Genomic DNA, 21,289 nt, shown 5'->3' on the forward strand with positions numbered 1-21,289 from the left:
AGCTATTTTTGTCATTACATGTGTGGAATCTTGAACGTGCTTTTCTTAAGTATGACATGTAATACAAAAACGACTCTTATTCAAAGATGTTCTTTCCATAAGCACTCTACATTTTGGTGGCCTGTGATGAGCAAACCTAGCAATAGTTTTTCGCAGGCCATCACAACTTGTGCAGGTTAGGGACCAAACAAAGATTGACTTTCCACGTTATCTTTCCGGCCATCGAAGTCAAGGTGAGTGAGTCACGAAAGTTTACCAGAATACACCGGGGCAGTACATTTTATAACAATTCCAAAAGTTCAATATAGGTAAAGTAGAAATGACGTTGGGTATGAACACACTGATGTTTGCTCAAATTCTCTTAAGAAGCACATATACTGTAAAACAATCATAAAGGTATTGGATACTGCCAACAGATTTCATCGGAAATCAGTTTAACAAATCAGATTTTACTTTCATAGTCTAATTACCTCGCTACAATAGATTAGCCACTCCCTTCAGCATTTTAACATGTCAAAAAAAAAAGAATACACCAACTAATGCTGCCAGAAATTACCTGCCAAAATTGACGAGGATAAAAGAAAAAAGCATTATTTTGAAGAGGAAGGTAAAATAAACAGAACAGACCACTACCTCGAACTGCAGTCAATGTCAGCTTGAATATCTCATATACAGGTAAGCTGTGATTTATATACTGAGAGTTCTGCTCTCACTATGCTAGAAGTCAAGACTTTGTTAGAATATCTGCTTCACTAAACCTCCAAGCACCATCATCTTGCCTCTTCAGAACATAACGAATTTTGTACGTGCTGCAAGATGATCACCAAGGAACTTTTAGTTGTTTTATATGAAAACAAACACGGATTTGTTGTGGGACTAGAGAGGGGGTGGAACTCTTAATTCATGGGGGAATATTTTGTGGAAATGATATCAAAATAGCTCGCTATGAGATGCCATGGTAGAAATGGATAAAACATCTAACAGACAACTGGAGTGATCAACAAATCCTCTACTAGTGATCAGATTTGCGTGAAAGTTGAATATACCTCTACGAAGCCATGGACCAATCTCACACTCCATATAAAGCACTCGAGTAAATTTTATGTGAAAAGAAAAATCAACTCAGCACCTGACACATAGATAGTACTTTATACAATATTGTGAATTATTTTTTAGTGATATTACAATGTGTAGCTCTAAAAGTATGATGAATTATCTCAAATGAGACATACATAAAGCAATTTCAGGCTTCAAATTACAACTTAACACCAACTTTAGTTCTTATATTCTTTTACTGGACATGCTTAAACTTCAACTTCTTAGAGATGAGCCAATTAGACCTCATACTAACAGAACAACCAAGTGGAATAGAAATCTGAAAACTCAACCAGCATCCGCACTCCACCATTCTGTAACCTGCACACACTTCCTCATATCCTGTAACCTTACCCGAAACTGACCCCCCCCCCCCCCAAAAAAAAAAAAAACACACACCCTACATCAGTACTATCTTGCCAATTAATTCTTCTAGAGCCCCATCATGAACAACTTTGGGCACCGGAATTAAGTTGAGCAGAATACCACAACTCAACTAGCATTGTTTACCGCCAGCCCTTTCGTTGCTTCTATGCAAATATTTCCTCCAACTTTGCACCCCACTCCGCCATATCTTACAGCTTGCCACCAAATCCTCAAATTAACCAACTCCTCCTCCCCAATCTAGGCAAACCTCTTAAGTGCCACTAAGTGAGGGGATGATAGTTCCAAGGATTTATGGAAGGTATGGGTTACACAGAGATATGAGAATGTAAGCGAAGGGAGCAACAAAAGGCTGGAATTATAAAGAGTTAAATGTTGAGCACAACATACTAAAATCAGAATTAGTCCAAATCTTAGGTACAATGTAACTCACTAGTTTAATCATGTCTGAATTGTCAAGAGAAAATCTTTTTTCCTGGCACTCAAAAAGTTAAATATCTAGTTAGAATATCTAGCGGACACAGAGAGTCGGTACATCAAGCGCCTAGCACCTTCACTTCTCCAACTTCCCTTTTTCTTTGAGCTTCGTCTTTCTTTCTTCCCTTTTTTTTTGGGTGGGGGTGGGGGTGGGGGGGGTGGGGGAGAGGGTATGCAGGCATGGGCAAACAACTGCCATATCAGAATCCAAAAAGAATGAAGTAGCATAGTCAAACTGACGTCCACAAGCAACTTTTCAACAATAACTGATTACCTGTAATAATTTGGGTTCTTAACCTGTGATTCATCCACAAGTTCAGCTGCTTCCTCCAGGATTGCCTCTATTTCTGCCATCTCCTGACCAATCCCATCAGTCAAAATATCTGCTCGTAAAACTGAAAGTTGGAGCAAAACAAATCTCCAGAAACACGACCTGGTTTTTGCTGCTTCAGACAAGGCTTGCCACTGTTGTACAATTAGAAAGAATATGAATCAGCAGTAGGCACTTAAGTGGGAAAAAGCATCGGTTTAAGTTTGACATTCTGTAGAATCAATGAGGTCCAACCTTTCTCCAGAATCACAGCATATTAGAAAAAAAGAATTACTTCACTAGTTCATCATAACAACTTTGAAGATACATAAAACCAAACTGTTCAGTGAATCTCACATAACCAATTTTAACCAGTTTAGCCCAACAATCTCAACTTGAGCTCAGCTGATAAGAAAATCGCGTTTGACAATCTGAAATTAAATATTTTAACTTTTTTTCAAGTCCGAGTATCATGCACTGCGCTACAAGGTGTTGCACCATATAAGTGAACATGTACTATTATGGTATGCAAATGGCGTTTAAAATGGACATATGTTAGTAAAATAATTGATGTTGAACACCATGATCCTAGCAATACCTATAGGCACATCACACATTAATAACCAATGCAGCTCACCTGAACAAGCATTGGCTCATCAAGAACATCAAAGAGACCATCAATATTATGATCCGGTCCTAGTGCTTCTGCCTTAATGGTTTGCCATTTCTTGATAAGGGTCTCAGCTTGCTCTATAGGCATTGGCGTCTTGTAAGCTGCTGTTGCGGAAGGTGATAGACCAGCAGCAAAGAAAGAGTTTGGGCGACCAGAAACTTGCGGGTGCTCCCCTATCTGCATTGTGAACTTTGGAAGCAACTCCTTCAACTTCTCAATGACGCCACTTCTCTTATTGCTTGCATGCCTATAACTAGGATCTTGAGGAAAATCCATTTTCCAGGGATGGGAGCTTGTCATCCTAGGCGTGTTTGGCCACCAACCAGATCCATTTTTTCTTCTCCACAACTGCATGTTCATTAGCTTGAACGAAACAAAAATGACGCATCCAACTGACACAACAAAAATTATCTTCTCAACTATGCTATTCAGGCCCAACCAGATTTCCCAAACCTTACGTCCAGCACCCAAATTTCTTTTTAACTGAACAGATGGCATCCCACCAACATTGCTCACATTGACCTTGTCCACAGTCAACTGAGGTTGTAAATTAGGTGGAGATAACTGCTTCACAGCTGACCCGAGATGTCGAGAAGTATCACCATACGAAAGTGGTTCATCTAAAGCTCTTTGGTCCCGTGGAATAGCAGGTGCAAGTGGTCTATGACTAATATGAGATGCGTTCTGCAGACCTCTTCTGTTTCCCCTGGTAGCGAAAGGTCGTTTTTCGCCGCGAAAGAAGTTTACCTGTTGCAAATCTTTAGAGTTAGTTTAGCTCTCAATAATGAGGTACTGCTCAGATCAAACATTTCGTAACATGACTCACTAATGATGGAGAACAATCCCTCGTGTCTGGGAACAAGCCAAGCACAGCATCCTTCAACCAGGTCTCCTGGAAATCCACAAGATGTTCTGATGAGAAACTTTTAACTTCAACTCAACTCAACAAAATCACCCTTAGATAAAAGAATGCAGATTAAGTTTTCAACAATTAGCAGACGGAAGAACAATATAGAAAATGGTCAAAATTGGTAAAAGCACACACATATATACAGCACCCAGAGGTTCACCTAAGTTAGAAATAGATCAAATCAAGGTCAAATGGAAAATGTCCATGCAACACTGACTTGGTTAGTGTATATGCCAAAACACTCAATAGGGTGCCTTCAAATCAGAACTGAATTTTTCTGAAGGAAAAAAATAAAAACTAGTTTTGCTTTTATCCTTATCTATGGTCAGGATATCCTAGTTTTGTTTACATAAAGGTGGACTCTGCAAAAGAGCAACATGTCAGCAAATATAAGTTGGTGCTGAGGAGTTGGGGCCACAGAAAATTGCATTTACATTTTACAAGAGAAAAAAGTAAGGATCCCTAGAGAAAATAAAATGAAATAACTGCAGAGGGACAAACCAGGAAATCAGTCTATACGAGCGACATATAGTTTCAAAGTCTGATTAACAGCATGTAAAGCAATACATACCAGCGGTTTTGATGCAGCAGAAACATCTTTCATTTCTTTGACTGATGCTAAATTATGTGAAGCTGTATCTGTGTTCAGCTCAAGCTGCCGAAGCTTTTCAGTAGCTGCAGCCTCATCACCCTGTATTAACAGAATTTATGGAGAAACACTCAAGGCAGATGAAATACGTAGCCAATGAAAGAGGAAATTACAGATTTACCTGCCCAAGAAGGAACAACAAGAAGGCTTCCTCAAATTTCAGATCAACTCCTTCTGAAGCAATCAAACACTCGCAAATTATTTTGGATTTGTTAATCTGCAATAAACAATTGAAATTTTTTGTTAACATATTACTGCATTAAGTCTCCTGACATTCTCAGGTAAAACATCTAGCAAGATACTGGAATAATCCTCCACAGAGAGAGAGAGAGAGAGAGAGGGAGAGAGAGAGAGTAAATGCAATTCAACCTTATAATTTAACAAAGTGAAAATACTTTATTGTGTTAACTTCAGCAAGTGAAAATCCAAGTACAAAAAACAGACCAACATAGTAATTACCAGATCAATCTGCTTGCTGGAAAATCCTAGGGCAATATGAGCTAATAAAACCATGTAGAAACAGTTGAAATCAATTACAACTCTTTGGTTTTGTGACTCAATGGACTTTTTGTTCTTCCTTGTGAGACCCAAATCATCCCATTGAAGGAGTTCAACAATCTCCGAAGCCATAAGTTTTCTGAGAGCTTGATTCAAGAAGCATTGCCAATCCTGAACTTGGCAGGAAGCTTCTACATCAAGGCCCTGTCTGAGCAATTCACGTAATGCTGCAATGGCCCCTATCCTCCGTTCAGCATTTTCAGGTGTACGAGGCATGCCTAATAACTCCAAGGTGCAGGCAGGGGCAAGCTCTTCCAAAGATTCTTCTATCTAAGAGCAAGGTTAAACATAATCCCAATGAGAAATAAGAAACAGCATATCACAAAGTACTTGCACTATATGCCGCAGAGACTGAAACCACCAAACAACTCCAAATATAGTCATAACATCATAGCTCCACGTTCTTACAGAGAAGAACCTTCTATATCTAACTCATGCTAGATCTTTAATCTATTTCACTTACTTTTAGAACGATAATGAATGCACTGGTGATGAGATGGATGTAGTAAAATTGGTACACGCTCACATAGCACAACCTTAAATATCTAACACTAGGTTCCCATCTTGTTATACTTCTAAACTACCGCACTTACATGTAAAATGACAAATACGATGATGAAAAACATAACTTAGCTTTCGCAAAATAAACTCTGGATATAAGACAGCCAAACTAAAACAAGACTAACCTGAGATAACAATGTCATCTTCCCAAGAGAAACTTTGCTCCTTAAAAGACATTGAGCACGAGCAAGAGCTTCAAATCCTTGTGAAATTTTGTTCTTCTCAAATCCAACTTTTGCAATTGCACACTTCAAGAAAGCATCTAGAATAAGAAACCCAAGCACAACACAATCCCAAGTAAAAGAAAGCATAAAGTTATGAACTTTTCTCTCTTTGCCTAACCTCAGCAAGTGCCATGGACAAAAGAATATCATGAACATAAGGCTTAGAGTCTGGATGTTGAAGAGCTTTTTGTCCAATATTTAGCACAAGCTTCTCTTCCCCAACCTGAATGGATATTTTTAACATTGTAAATAATCATACTTGCACAAACTTGCAAAGAAAGTAATCCGCTTGCTCAATCTAAGAAATTATTATAATTCTAATAGAACAAGGTATGAATATAGTGTGTATACTGAAATAAGCTAAACATAAAAGAAAAGAGAAAGGCACCGGTCCATGGATAAAGTCTGTAGCCACAAACTTGGCGGGTAACTTCATCTGCCCTCAGTTACATGTCTTGTGATACTATTTATTTTATTTACTTCGCAACTTTTTCCAGAAAATGCAATAGTATATTGTATCTTACCTCTTGAAGAAGACAAAGAGCGCTAGATAACCAAGCCCATGGTATTCTAAGAGAAGACCTTGGTGGAACCTTTTCTTTTATATTTCCGGCATATTCTGGCTCAAACAAAAGCTTATCTCTCACATCCATTAAAAGATTCTGAAAAGATGTAGCCAAGCATGAGAATACAGATAAGCTCCATAAGCAAGTTGAATATGTAGGATTGCAGCTACCACCTGGCGAGAAACAGCAGCATCCATGGTGTACCCATCTTCAATCTCAGCATTCTTGAGATGCATTACTGACTTGACAATTTCATCCTTCTCAGCTCGGTCTGAGACACCAAGGATCTGCAAGTTTATACAAAATTGTGATCATTTCTTGGAAATAGAAAGATCCCTCCTCCCCATATCTCAGCTTTAGTACCACTTTCTTGGACACCAAATCAACTTTGCTAGACTTAGTACAAAAGATATTCCCATTTGAAAGCACCGACCAAGTAAAGAAAGGCACATTAAAAGGAAATAAAAAAGAAAAGAGGTGATTTTATTTAAAGTATATAATACCAAGAAGGTGCAAATAACTACAAAAAGGACCTGTGTTCATCTCACTAGCATAAAGAATCCATAGATACAGTGTATCCATATCATTACATTGTTCATCCTATACTTTGTATTGTATCCGGCCTCATTTTTTCTTCACAAGACTTTCAAAACAGCTTTGGAGAATGAAAAGTTACCAGTTTCAAAAAAACAGTTTTGGAGAATGCTTCCTGCCTGCATATTAAGGAATGTGTAGAACAGAGACAGGTACATGAAGTATACTTACTCTATCCCATTATTCTGGTCTATGCTGACCTTCCAATAGGTGAACTTGATTTTGGTCAAACCCCTTCTTCAATATATTTATGTAGTTTTTGGATATTATCAACCCACTATTTGACCTATGTCCATTAAGATTTAACTTGTTAAACCACAAATACATTACTGCCTCCGTCCAATTTATGTGGCGATGTTTGATTGGGCACGGAGTTTAAGAAAGAAAAAAAGGCTTTTGGAATTTGTGGCTTAAAATAAGTCATAGACATTTGTGTGGCTATAACTCATCTACAACAACAACAACATACCCAGTGAGTCCCACAATGTGGGGTCTGGGGAGGGTAGATTGTACGCATACCTTACCTCTACCTTGGCTTTAAGGATAAAAGGGAAGTTTAAAGTTAAATTGATTCTAACTATAGAAAGGTAACACAATGAGACAAAGGGAGTACTATTTAATTCTTTTTTTATTAGGGCATTATTCTTGTTTGGAAAATGGTAAATTTAGGGGCATTACTATTTATAAGTCATAATTAGAGTTCAAAATGGATGCTTGGGGTCACCATATTAGTGATACAAGGACAACTAAAGTTGTTTGAATTTATTTACTAAGGAATGTGGAACACAACTATTGTGTGGCACAGGCTAAAGGCATGGCTTGAAACAACAACAACTGTGTTTCAACTCCAAACTAGTTACGGCTAGGTATTCATGTTCTACAATTAAGGGGTTCACTTTAGCTAGAGATTCTCAAAACATCATACGTATTTCCACACTAACATCAAATCTCTAACCAAACTAAAGAGACTCATGCACCTTTCCTAATGTTTTTATGTGTATCAACAACGACTAAACCTTAGCCCCAATTACTTAGTTTGGGAGAAAATTAAAACATAAGCATGCAACGTATGTTCGCTGTTGTTTTATTGACTGGCCCTAAACATTTGTGATCGTATAATCTGACAACAAGAACAACAACAACATACCCAGTGTAATCCCACAACAAAATTCTATCATTGGTCAAGTTTCCCAAAATTAGTTTTCCAGGAAATGGAAGCCAAATGTCAAAAGATGAAGAACCGAACAAGTTATCTCATCTTTGTGCATGCAAAACCATAATTGGAAAATGATGAACTTCCATGAACCAAAACAATAGTTAATATCGAGTTTTCTGCTCCATTCATTAAGCATCCATTTTGTTTCTCTGATAGGTAAGTAATTGAACACGGTCTATTTGCACCAGGTATCTTCCATCAATTAGTATAAGTATGATCAGTACGGCTTCAATTTTTTTCTAACCCAAGCAAATTGCACAATGACTTCAGAACTGTTGAATTAGCACAAATCTAACCTATTCAATTCGGGAATCAGACCTGCTATTAATTAGGGTATCTCCGTTAATTGATTCAACTGTGAAATAACACGACATGTGTATCTAGGGAATAGTTTCTTCAAATGGAATTCTCCCTAGATACATCTATTCAGTTTAATTCCGAATTTGTTTCAAATATATGATATATTAATTGTGCTAAAGTACGAATGGAGCACATTAATTTATCGCAATATTAGCTAACAGCATATTTCTACCTTCAAAAATCTCAACATAAGCTCTTTTCCACAAAAATTACAGATAAAACAGACAATCGAAGTCATTTTTCTATACATAATAATGCGGCAAAGGGGGCACCTGATAACAAGTGACTGGGATTTCAATAGAGGGAACTGTTGAAGGTTGAGCATTAGCATTATTACTCCTCTCTACAGTGTTGCTTTCGAGAACTCGAGTCTCAGTGGCATACAATCTCCACCGTCGATTAACTCTCTTCCTGGAACCACAACGGTTAATCGTAACCCTAGCTCTGAATTTCCCCCATTTCTTATCGATTTTGTCTCTGATTGGAACAGCATTGTAGACATACAGTTTCTCTAGGTCATTCTCAATGCAACATAAATAAAGTGCACTTGGCACTTGATGAAAAACTGCCGTCATATACACACACTACTATATTTGAAGAAGTTTTTGTGGCATTACTCACAAATCGCCAAAATCAACATTGCAACAACAAGTGACTATCATTTCACAAATGAAAGAAATGTGGAGCTGATTTTTGGTGCAAAAACTTCAATTTGTATGTTGTAACTCTGAAAAGCAATGACAATTATTACAGTGAAAGTGTTTGCTTTGCTAAACAGTTGTGCAATAGATTGAGTTATATGCCTTGCAGTATTTGGAATGAAAGAATCGTTAGGATTACCGTTGCTTTAATGAGCTTTTGCCCTTTTTGTGATTAACGTGTGAAAGAATTTGTATAACGAGATGGAAAAAGAAAAAAGAAATTGAAAGGGAAAATCCTGAACTACTGATTCCAAAGTTTGGAACTATCTTAAAAAAGGATTGGCCCAATGGGCTAAGAGAAAATATTGGGGATCATTGAAATACTGTTAGTTAAATTTTATCCCATTTCTGCAGAAATAATCTGCACGTTGCAAGTTACACAACTTTTTTCACAATTTACAATTGGGTGAAAAGAGAAAATTTTCAATTTCGCAAGTTGTGTGGTGGGATATAACTTTGGTATATAATCTTCTTTCTCATATCTTATTAAATTGTTTACAAGTGTTGTTGGACGGACAGAATTTGTTTGTGTTCAATTATTCATTATGACGACGGATCATATGATGTAGCATGAATTTATTTGGTCATATCCTGCATCAACCTAAAGATACAATGATTTTTTATATGTGAAATTATGGTGAGTAATGGTGTTAAAGGGGACGGAATAGACCTAATATCACACGGAAGAAAGTTGTTTTCAAAAATCTATAAATTTTTGGATGCAATGCATATGTGTACTTTTTATTTCGTCATTATGTTGCGAAAAGGAAAGCATACACTATATATTTGTGGCACATTTTACATGAGAATAAAATCCCAAGTAACCCTGTGGCTGTGTTAGAGCGAAACAGATAATTTAGCTAAGATATGGACTAACGTATATACTCTCATATATATTGCTGTCTTTGAGTGAATTTATGAACTTCCAGGTAAGCCCGTCAACCGGTCCGGTTCAAACTGGTAACCGGACCTGTAAAATCAGAACGTCTATTTCTTACCGATTCGGTTTCGATTTTTTTGAAAACGAAACTGGTTAAACGGGTGAAATTAAAAAAAAAAAATATATAGCCGTTGTTGGGCTCAGCTGTCCGTTATTGGACCGTTGGCAACGGTCCATTTGCAAAAATGGCCGTTGCCAAACGGCCATAAATTCATCCCCCCCCCCCCCCCCAACCCCCCAAACTTTTTTTTTTACACTTTAACCCATTCCCCACCCCTATATAAACCGTTCTTCATTTTCATTTTAATCCACACCAATTTACTCTTCTCTTTCTCTCAAATCTCAATCTCTCAATTATAGTTACTTTGCAATAATTAGCCGCTTTAAATTTCTCTCAAATAAATATTATAAAGTCTTATTATAGTTTCAATTATTAATTTTGCAATTATAATATTGTTGATGGAGTTGGTGATTTTGCAACAATCCGAAGTAGCTTTGGTGGATCTGCAATTCTAGCCGCCTTCACTTTGTTGGAAATTAATCCGGCAATTTGGTACCTTCGTTTCAACTCTATCTTTATTTTTCGCAATTTAATTCTAGCAATTTAATTTGTTGCAATTTATTTTCAACATTTGTGGAAGAAACACCTAATTTAGGTATTGATGTTGGTGGAAATAATCCACTTTTAGGTCATGAGGCAATGCAACAACATTTTACCGACACTTTTAATGAAATTGATGATGATGATGAAACACAACCCCCCCCCCCCCCCCCCCCCGGAAAATCCCATAGGAGATACATGTCCTGCACAATCACATACACAAGACAAACCGCCTAGAACTCGTAAGCCAACCGTTAAAATTTGGAAATTTATGACTAAGGATAGGGAAAACCAATCAGTTACATGTGCCCTATGTGGATAAGTATTTGCTTTTAGGCAAGGAACTAGTAAGGATGGTGGAACAGGTACACTAAATGGTCATATGAGAAAAAAACATATGGATGTTTGGGGAGAGCAAACGGGTTCAAATGTTGGGGTATTCAAATGACGATAGACCCACGAACCGGTAGAAATTTTAAGTATGACAAGAAAAAAGAGCGTGTAGAAATAGCTAACATGGTAGCTTATGATTGTTTACCATTTTCCTTTCCCTCGGGTTTGGGGTTTGTTACTTACATTTAACGTTGTTATAATCCGTTATTTGAGGGTATTCCTAGAAGTAATTGTAGAGCGGATGTTATAGATTTGTATAAAAAAATATAGATTTTATTTGCGCCATGTATTTAATTCTTTAAATTGTAATGTTTCTCTTACCGCTGATTTGGGTTTTAGTCTTAACAAGTTAGATTTTTTTGCTATTACATGTCATTGGGTTGATGACAATTGGGTTATGCAAAAAAGAATTATAGTTTTTTTATATGATGAAGGAAAAAGTCGTCACGATGGAAAAAATTTAGCGGATTCAATGTCTACTATTATGAGATTTTTTAATATTTATAGAAAAACACTTTGTATTGCTTTAGATAATGTTTCTAATAATACAAAGGCGATTGGTCTTTTAAAAAGAGAAATAAACCCTCCGCTAAGAAATATTTTTCATGTAAGATGTAGTTGTCATATTTTAAATTTAATTGTTAAAGATGGTCTTGTGTGTTTTGACGATTCTATTCAAAAAGTTAGAGATGCGGTTGAATTTCTTTTTTGTAATGCTAATAGGGGAAGACTTAGAGATTTTAAGAATGTTTGTGTGGAAAATAACCTTAGACCTAGGAAAATTCAAGTAGAAATTGAGATTAGGTGGAACTACACTTACATTATGCTACAACAAGCACATGAGTATAGGATCCTCATACAACAAGTTCACAACAAATATATTATTAATAGTGCTGATTGGTTAAATTTTACGCACTGGGAAGATGTTAAAGAATGTGTTGAACTCTTAGAAAATTTTTATAATGCAACTCTTGTTTTTTCTAGACAATTATATCCCACGGTAACCGAAATTTTAGCCTACTTAGCGAAAATAGCTAGAGTTTTACAAGAGTATAAATATAAACCCGATTATCAAACGGCTATTTTTGAAATGATAATCAAATTTAAGAAGTATTTTTTTCCCATCCCAACTTTGTTTATTTTGGGTTCTCTTTTAAATCCTTGTTTAAAAGTGTCTTATACTAAAGCATTGGTGTTACATCCCGTGTTCTCATGCGTTGGAAAGTGTGCAAGTTAAATGATATTAGTAACGGACACGAGGTTATTCCCCAAGCTTATAGGTGGTTAAAGTAATGGTACACATGTATCGTAAGGATTTGAAGTTAAACCAATCGAAAAAAAAAAAAAAATTGTCGAGTTTCAAAATTTATTCGAATAGGTCAACGCTATAATATCCCGTATTTTTGGACCAAGGAATGGAACCGTCCAACATGAGCGGTTTTACCGAGGCCGTAGGATTTGGTTATATTCAAGCACGAAAATCAAAAACTTGGTGTATATGAGAAAAGAAGTCCCAAAAATTATTTAAGACGAAAAGGTGTGACGACGATAATTGAAAATAATATTTTATGTGTGCCAATAGAGGCTATGAAGGTGATGTTATATTACATGGTCATGGTAATGGGTATATGAATTATGTCAAAAGTGATCAACATTTACGTAAATCGTGATTAGGAAATTAATTAAGATTGTTTGATAAAAATAATGTGGACATATGTCATGGATAAGCGGAAGCAAGTCCATTATGTACGTATACATAAGCAATATTGTGTCACAAATATGATAAGTATCAAAAGGGAAGGGGTTGGCCAATGAGTGCCATGTGTAAGATTGGAAAGTGTGTATATTATACTAATCAATATCTAGTATTCAATTAGTGAAGTAGTGGCAGCATTACACGTATTGAAATACATGGGTACTATGCATAAATGTGCCTTCTATTCTTATGATAAGTGTCATAATGTAGATCAAGATGGGGCCACGTGTAAGGTAGAAAAGGTGTAATTTATGTCACTTATTATACTTTATTGAGAATTCACTTGGAAGGAAAAGTCATGCAAGATATTTTGGTAGAAAGCAACGTGAGCTTCAGTTCTTAGTAGCAATGTGAGTCCCAATTTTATGGAAGCAAAGTATAATTTTGCTCAAGAACGACATGCGAGTTTTGTCCACTATTTTGATTTCGTTGTTCCGTTTTGTTGTATTGTTAAAATTTGAAATTTATTCAAGGTGAAGTAATGTGGAAGAAGAGTATTTCTTGGCATATGAGGTAAAAATTCTCCTCTATTAGATATATTTAAATTCGTCCAGGCCACAATTAAATGAAGAGACGGGAATTACGAAAGTTATATCGGAAATCGGATAAATAGTTGTTGTTATTATGTGGATAGTTAGTGAATGTTGAAATAAAGTGGGACAGCAAGGAACTAATTATTGTATTATCGGACAAGGATTAAAGAGGTAGTATTGTATTGCTGGATGGTTAATGAGGTGGCAGCCCCCTACACGTGGAAGCATAGTAGAAGAAGTGATTAGTGACTAAGTCACTTGCATACAGATCTGCAAGCCTCATCCAAGGAAATACCTTTTAGTGGTGGGCTCCACCATCCAATATATATTCTATAAAACTTGCCTTGTTTTTGGAGAGTACAAGACTTCTTGAGAAATATAGATACATATATAGGTTCTACATCACTATTTTGGCTATGTACGTAACATATAGCTATCTCTCACGTTTCAGTTATATATGTAAAGAAGATACATATATTTCTTCTTCTTACTTTAGTTTAATGGAAGATATAGAAGTGCACAGCAATGTTTTACATTTTTGTTTCAAAGAAGATTAACGACCAACAATGTTTTAGGCACTTCATTTTGAGAAAGAAGGGAGCCGCAAGGCACTTAGCTTGTAGTGTAATTGGAAGTTGGGCAGCAACTAAGTGGCACCTTGCAGTAACGTGTATTCTATTTTAAGTGGTTGTTTGGTTCTTGTATACTCGGGGCAAGGCAGGTTGTTTCATCTTGGTTTAAGAATAAGTTTGGATGAGACGGTGGTTTTATTGTGATTAGCGGATCGATAATCGAGGTATGTTAAGTCTATTTCTTCTTTCATTTTGGCATGATCCTTGTTGTTATTCATTCTATAAGTACTCCATATGATTTCATTCTTAGACGAGTAAGGTCTAAATGTTTCTTGTGATGGTTTATTGATATTGTACTCCTATTCTGTTCCGAAGGGAACACCCATAAGGTGCCAGTTGAAATGTGTATAAGGTTTTACTAATGATTTCGAGAAAATTAGTTTTATACTAAAGGAAACATAAAGTTAGATTTTCAAAACCACTCCGAAGGGGTGCAAGATTTTACTATTTAGATTTTCAAAACCACTCCGAAGGGGGTGCGAGGTTTTACTATTTCATTTCATTTACGACTTATGTTTACATTCCATGCCATTATTATTATTGAGCCGGAAGCGGCTGCCCGAAGGGGCCATTATTATTATTGAGCCGGAAGCGGCTGCCCGAAGGGGCCATCATTATTATTATGCCGGAAGCGGCATGCCCGAAGGGGCCATCATTGTTATTATGCCGGAAGCGGCATGCCCGAAGGGGACAACATTATTATTATGCCGGAAGCGGCATGCCCGAAGGGGCCATCATTATTACTATGCCGGAAGCGGTCGTCCGAAGGGACTATTGTGATACTATACTCACATTGTGTAACTTAGAATTTGTGTAAGGAACTACATGGCACGGATTATAATGCTGTTCCAGGTTACTTCCGGGTTGCTTTTAAACTGGTTTACTATTATGCCTTTCCTTGTTTATGATTCAGTGATGCTTTACATATTCAGTACATATTCCGTACTGACCCCCTTTCTTCGGGGGCTGCGTTTCATGCCACGCAGGTACACCCAGATGAGTAGAAGACTTTGCTAGATGGTGTTCCAGCGGGATTGGCGAGCTCCATCTCAGTTCGGAGTATTGCCGAGTCAAGTACTTTTGTTATGGTATTTTGTATATGTTAGAGACTTTGCAGACAGTGTCCTGTGGATAGGGCGTCGAGAAGTGCGAATTAATTATAGATGTTAAAAGAGTATGTATTTTCAGATGATTTCAGTTGGTAAAAAATACGTAATTGATTGAAAGTTTTTCATAATCTGTATAAAGGTAATGACCTCTATTTGGAAAAGTTTCATGTTTTTGAAAGTTTTTGAAATGACAGGTTTTGGTAAAGCGAATGTTTAAGGGTTCGCTCGACTCTGAAGAGAGTTGGGTGCCCGTCATGCCCTACCATTTTTAGGGTGTGACAATTGGTCGGTCAAATTTATACATTTTTAGAAATTGAACAGGGAGTTCAACCATCTTTAGCTGAAGCCGAACTCGCTATTGATGACGAGTTTAGAAAAGTTTTTACTCATTATTCTAATTTGGAAGAACGTGCTACACCCGTTGCTCCACGCCCTACTACTTCTCAAAGTAGCAAAAAGGGCTTGTTGGGTTTGTCGCATTTAAAAGTTTTACATTGACAGCCAACTTCTTCTTGTAATGCAAACTCTGATGAATATAACTTTTATTTGATGCAGCCAAATGTGAATATCAAGGAACTGGATGAATTGGACGTCTTAGCATGGTGGAAGAAGTACAAGGCAAGTCATCGATACTCTCAAGAATGGCTCGAGATATCCTTACGGTTCAAGTATCAACCATGGCTCAGGAGAGCGCATTTAGCCAAGGAAGACAACAAATTGGAGACCATAGACATTCATTATCCGGCTTTAGCTTGCAAGTACTAGTGTGCATTCGCGGTTGGATTAGATCGGAGCGACGCAACCAAAACTTAGAAGCGGAGGAAGGCGAAGAGGAAGAAATTGAAGATTTGATAGCAAGTGGACCGGACCAAATGGAAGACTTTGAAGATATCTCCATGGCCGAATATGATATGGGGGAAATTAACGAAATGATTCAGAATTGGTGAATTTATTATTCTACTATTTCTTTACAACTCATGTATTATTTGCAAGTTAAAAAAAAAAAAACTACAACTTGCAAATAAATGTTATCCAAGAATGAATAAAATATATGGCTCATTGAGCTTTCTTCTATTTACTTATGTTCATATTTTTACTTATATTAAGTTAGGAATATACCTAAAATATACTAAGAATATACTTATAATATATAATATACATACAACTTAAACACACACATATAAATATATATATATTAAGTTATACATATATATAAGTTATATATAACTTAAACATATTTATATATATTAAGTTATATAACCTAAGTATATTGATATATATAAGTATATTCTTACTATATTTTAGGTATATGTATATATACGTATATATATATATATATATATATATTAATATATATATAACTTAAACATATATATATATATATATATTAATATATATATATATAACTTAAACATATATATATATATATATATATTAATATATATATATATAACTTAAACATATATCTATATATCTATATAAGTTATATAACCTAAGTCTATTGATATATATAAGTATATTCTTACTATATTTTAGGTATATGTAGTATAACACTATAACTTAAGCATACAACTTAATATATATATATATATATACATGTATATTCTGTATTGCTGACTTGTTGTTAGCCTGTTAGTCAGTAAATATTTAAACTTTACTTATAAACTTATATAACATATGTAAATATACCTACAATACTATAATATATATATATATATATATATATATATATATAATACAAAAAAAAGGGGGTTTTGGACTGTTTGAACCGGACCGGTTCCGGTTTGGGGTTTCAAACCGGAAACCGGCCGGTTCCGTAACCGGTTATCGGTCCGGTCCGGTTTGAACCGATTGACGGGTTTACTTCCAGGTATCTTCGCATATACTTCTTTTAACGAAAAAAACCGTGAAAAAGTTCAAAAAATTATAAGAAAACAGTGATAACTAGATTGAAGTATATCACTGCTTATTTTTATTTTCATAGATACAACAGCTTCAAAAATATTATATCAATAACTGAATTTACAATAAAATACTTATAAATAGATAATGAGCTTAAAATGTACTTACGAAGTTCATGAATTCCCATGTATCGTTTATGTTTGTTTATAAAATCATTAACCCCTGATTTCAGGCTTGCTTGCAAATGGTGATTTTTTTATTTTTTTTTATTTTTTGTCGAGGTTTAAACCCACAAGACTTCTGAATTCATGGATCAATTCAGACATTTACAATTTTTTTCATTTCCAACTCTCCATTTACTTCATTTTTACAGTAATTTCTTCCCCAATTCATGCTTTTCAATCTCCGTGAATTATAAGAGGAACCTCTTGCAGTAAGGAAAGAGGTATTTTAAAATTTGGTTGAAGGGGTAAATCATTGTGCCGAAGGAGGACTTTATTTGTGTTTCTAATTATCTTGGTTAAGTTTAATCGGTGAGTATATTTTTACCATATTTTTTGGGTGTCACTAGGGTTGTTACAAACAGGCAAACAGACAGTGGTGGAGCAGAATTTTCATTAAGGGAGTTCAAAAATATAAAGAAGTAAATACACGAAGATTGAAGGAGGTTCAACATCTACTATATATACATAAAGAATAAATTTTAACTTTGTATATCTAGAGTAATTTTTTGGATGTCATTAGTGTAGAGAAATATAGCAGAAGAAAAGTAAATCGAGGAGACCTTCTACTAGCCCAAGATCGTTACTAAAATCCGAAGATTCAACTAAAGAAGAGGAAGCTTTGGAAAGGAAGTGTTTACTTGAATTACTTTGAAGTGGGTTGTGTTGGGTTAACTTGGCTTGATTAGAAATGTACAAGATCATCCCTATTTATAGTTGTCTATGAATGATTCTAGATACTCTTCTAGATACATCTACAAGAAAATTCCAGCAACCTTTATCTTCTAGTAATACTCTAGAACATCTAGATATTCTATAAGATAATTATCCAAGATGCTACACTAGACCATTCTAGATATTCTTCTAAATATCTATGATATTTATTCTTCCAAAAAATTAACTTTAATATTTTACGCTCTCCCTTAAAGTAATTTTTTGGAAGCTATCCTCAGACGAAGCTTTTGGAGCGTGCCATGGTGAAGATCTCAATAATATTTTCTCAAAACTTCTTCCTTCTTCAAATGATGATGATTTTCCGCTAATAATTGGGCCTCCAAAGAAACATGAATACGTCTTGATGAAATTTTCATCTTTATTACGGCCAGACTTGCCAATATTTCTTTTTGACCTTTGCGAACCACGTGAATCATCTTCATGCTGAGTTTCACATTCTTGAATTTCCAGACTCCCCCTTTCTCTTAGCTCCTTGACAATTTTTTTATTTGGAGAAACACCTGAGTCGGTGACGATCTGACCATTAATTTCCTGCGAAGACTCAGCACTACCGTATGATCCACCACCAGATTCCTTTTTCAGCTCCTCAGTGAACTGTTTGTCAGCTTTAGAGCATCTGAGAACCATATTATTTGTCTCTCCATATGAAATTGAGCCTTCAAGGTCAACCTCTTCATTTATTTGACCATCAGCTTCTCCATCTGCTTCCAGTATTTGATCTGAGCTAGTGATTGACTCTGATACGATAGATGATTGACCAGAGACTTCAACTTCCACTACAACTCCCTCAATGCTTTCTCCGGAATGGTCACCATTGCCATATAGAGTTTTAGAAACTTCATGCTCAGGATCTACTTCAACATCCTCCACGTCCAGACTTTTATTACCAATTTCAGAATCTGCTTCGTTGATTTTCTCGATGGCAGCTGCCACGTCACCAGTCTGAACGTCTTCAGAATCTTCTTATATTTTGTTGATGACACCAATGCGTTCTTTCTCCACGTGATAGACTGTATTATCTCCTGAATCCACGATCCGATCTTTTTTGAAATTGAGGGAGGCTAAGGCATCTACTGCTCTAGTCTCAGGTACGAAGCACCTTCCCCAGTCTTCGTCTTCTTCAGCAACTTTCTTGGTTTTAGCCAAGTTGCTTTCTTTGGCTCGGTAAAATCTTTTTATGTGTCCTACTTTACCACATCGGTAACATTTAATAGACTTCTTACCATAATGATTAGAAGAATCTTCCTTCTGTCTTGACGAGCTTGAACCCTCATGGAATTGAGAATGTGTCATATCTCTTGAGCCACTTCGCTCTTGTATTTCTTTAAAATTCCTCTTGTTAGCAACAAGAGCATTTCCTTCCCTTCTTTGATAGACACACTAGCCATCTGTTTGGCTAGTAGCTCCTGTGATGACAACAAATTCTCAAACTCCTCTAAGGATGGTTGGTGAGCCCATCCTTGAATTGATGCAACAAAAGGAATATATTCTTTCTTCAAACCACGAATGATAATTCTTCTCATTCGTGCTTCAGAGATAGCCTCATCCGGATTTAATAATGAGATCTCTGAACATAAGTTCTCAATCTTCAAAAAATATTCGGCAATAGAAAGATTACCTTGAATGGTGTTAGCCAATTCATTCTCCAAGATCTGTAGCCGCGCTTCATTCTTCTTATTGAACAAACGATCAAAGGTCCTCCAAATTTCATGAGCTGATTTGCACCTTATAATATGATCAAACAAGTTGTGAGAGATAGACCTCTTTAGGATGAACTCCGCCTTCGCATTAATCTACTTCCACTTCTTGTATGCGTTGCTATTTTCCGGTCCGTCGGTAGGAGGACTTGTGTAACTAACATTAACAACATCCCACAAATCCTCACCCACAAGGCATGACTCCATACATATTTTTCATACCTTCTAATTGAACTGATTCAACAACTCCATCCCCAGTCCATTAACACGGCCGCTCAAATGCATTTAAAGAAACCAGTTGAATCTACCACTAACCCGATCTTGAAATAAAATTCAGAAGCCAACCTGTGGCTATGATACCATGTAGAGAAATATAGCAGAAGAAAAGTAAATCGAGGAGACCTTCTGCTAGCCCAAGATCGTTACTAAGATCGGAAGATTCAACTAAAGAAGAGGAAGCTTTGGAAAGGAAGTGTTTACTTGAATTGCTTTGAAGTGGGTTGTGTTGGGTTAACCTGCTTGATTAGAAATGTACAAGATCATCCCTATTTATAGTTGTCTATGGATGATTCTAGATACTCTTCTAGATACATCTACAAGAAAATTCCAGCAACCTTTATCTTCTAGTAATACTCTAGAACATCTAGATATTCTATAAGATAATTATCCAAGATGCTACACTAGACCATTCTAGATATTCTTCTAAATATCTATGATATTTATTCTTCCAAAAAATTAACTTTAATATTTCACAATTATGGTTGTTACAAACAGGCAAATAGTCAGTGGTGGAGTAGAATTTTCATTAAGGGAGTTAAAAAATATGAAGAAGTAAATACACAAAGAATGAAGGAGGTTCAACATCTACTATATATACATAAGGAATAAATTTTAACTTTGTATATATAGAGTAATTTTTTGCCGAACCCCTCAACCCTATCTAACTCTGCCCCCACAAACAACCACAGTTTGACTATGTCAAAAACTGTAATTTTGTAGTTTGATTTCCTCTATATGATTTGGTAAAAATGAGAAAAATCGCCATGTACTTAAAAACATCAATTGAAGATGAACCCGATTTTTTTTCTTTTGTAGTTTGATTTCCAATATGATGTGGTAAAAATGGAAAAAATCATCACCATACTTGAAAATAGAAGATGAACTCGAAAAAATGTACATTCGGAATCGGGCGGAAGCCTTAAATCAGTAAGGCAATATCATAACTATTATTAACTTGATTTCTGTTACATTACTTAAGTTTACTCTTTCTTCGAGATACGAAATGAGCAGCCGAAAACGGTTGTCCCTATTGTATTTTAGATGGAGTCGTTTACGGGAATACAATCAACAAAAGAGAAAATACATCGAAAACCCCCTAAAGTTGACACCCTTTTTCAAAAAGACACTTAAACTTTACGGGGTGGGAGAAGGGGTCTTATTAATCCCCTAAATAATTTCGAACTAATATTAGTACCTCCTTTTTAGCCACCTA

General features: G+C 35.9%; 1 protein-coding gene and 1 long non-coding RNA gene across 6 annotated transcripts; one reads left to right on the forward strand and one right to left on the reverse strand.

Moving 5' to 3' along the window:
- Positions 1–346: 346 nt before the first annotated feature.
- LOC132632403 (plastid division protein CDP1, chloroplastic) lies at positions 347–9,664 on the reverse strand. 4 transcript variants are annotated; one of them, XR_009579373.1, is made up of 14 exons: positions 8,850–9,664; positions 6,581–6,694; positions 6,366–6,503; positions 5,960–6,064; positions 5,743–5,865; positions 4,958–5,326; positions 4,620–4,715; positions 4,421–4,540; positions 3,766–3,831; positions 2,904–3,686; positions 2,231–2,421; positions 634–809; positions 471–556; positions 347–377 (listed from the first exon to the last, which is right to left on the reverse strand). XR_009579373.1 is itself a non-coding variant. In XM_060348329.1 (12 exons), exons 1-12 carry the CDS (start codon positions 9,150–9,152, stop codon positions 725–727), a joined length of 2,493 nt encoding a protein of 830 aa, XP_060204312.1. In that variant the 5' UTR covers positions 9,153–9,663; the 3' UTR covers positions 347–724. The 4 variants fall into 4 exon arrangements, 1 of the variants encoding a protein (XP_060204312.1); XR_009579372.1 differs by having other exon boundaries at positions 347–556; XR_009579371.1 differs by having other exon boundaries at positions 471–809; positions 8,850–9,663.
- A 3,199-nt stretch (positions 9,665–12,863) lies between these two features.
- On the forward strand, positions 12,864–16,334 carry LOC132632404 (uncharacterized). Of its 2 annotated transcripts, XR_009579375.1 has the most exons (3): positions 12,998–14,297; positions 15,120–15,307; positions 15,798–16,334. It is a non-coding gene; the product is annotated as an uncharacterized LOC132632404 (long non-coding RNA). The 2 variants fall into 2 exon arrangements; XR_009579374.1 differs by having other exon boundaries at positions 12,864–14,297; positions 15,120–16,334.
- Positions 16,335–21,289: the final 4,955 nt, after the last annotated feature.

The sequence above is a fragment of the Lycium barbarum genome, chromosome 3 (genome assembly GCF_019175385.1).
Source record: "Lycium barbarum isolate Lr01 chromosome 3, ASM1917538v2, whole genome shotgun sequence".
In the NCBI taxonomy this organism is placed as follows: domain Eukaryota; kingdom Viridiplantae; phylum Streptophyta; class Magnoliopsida; order Solanales; family Solanaceae; genus Lycium; species Lycium barbarum.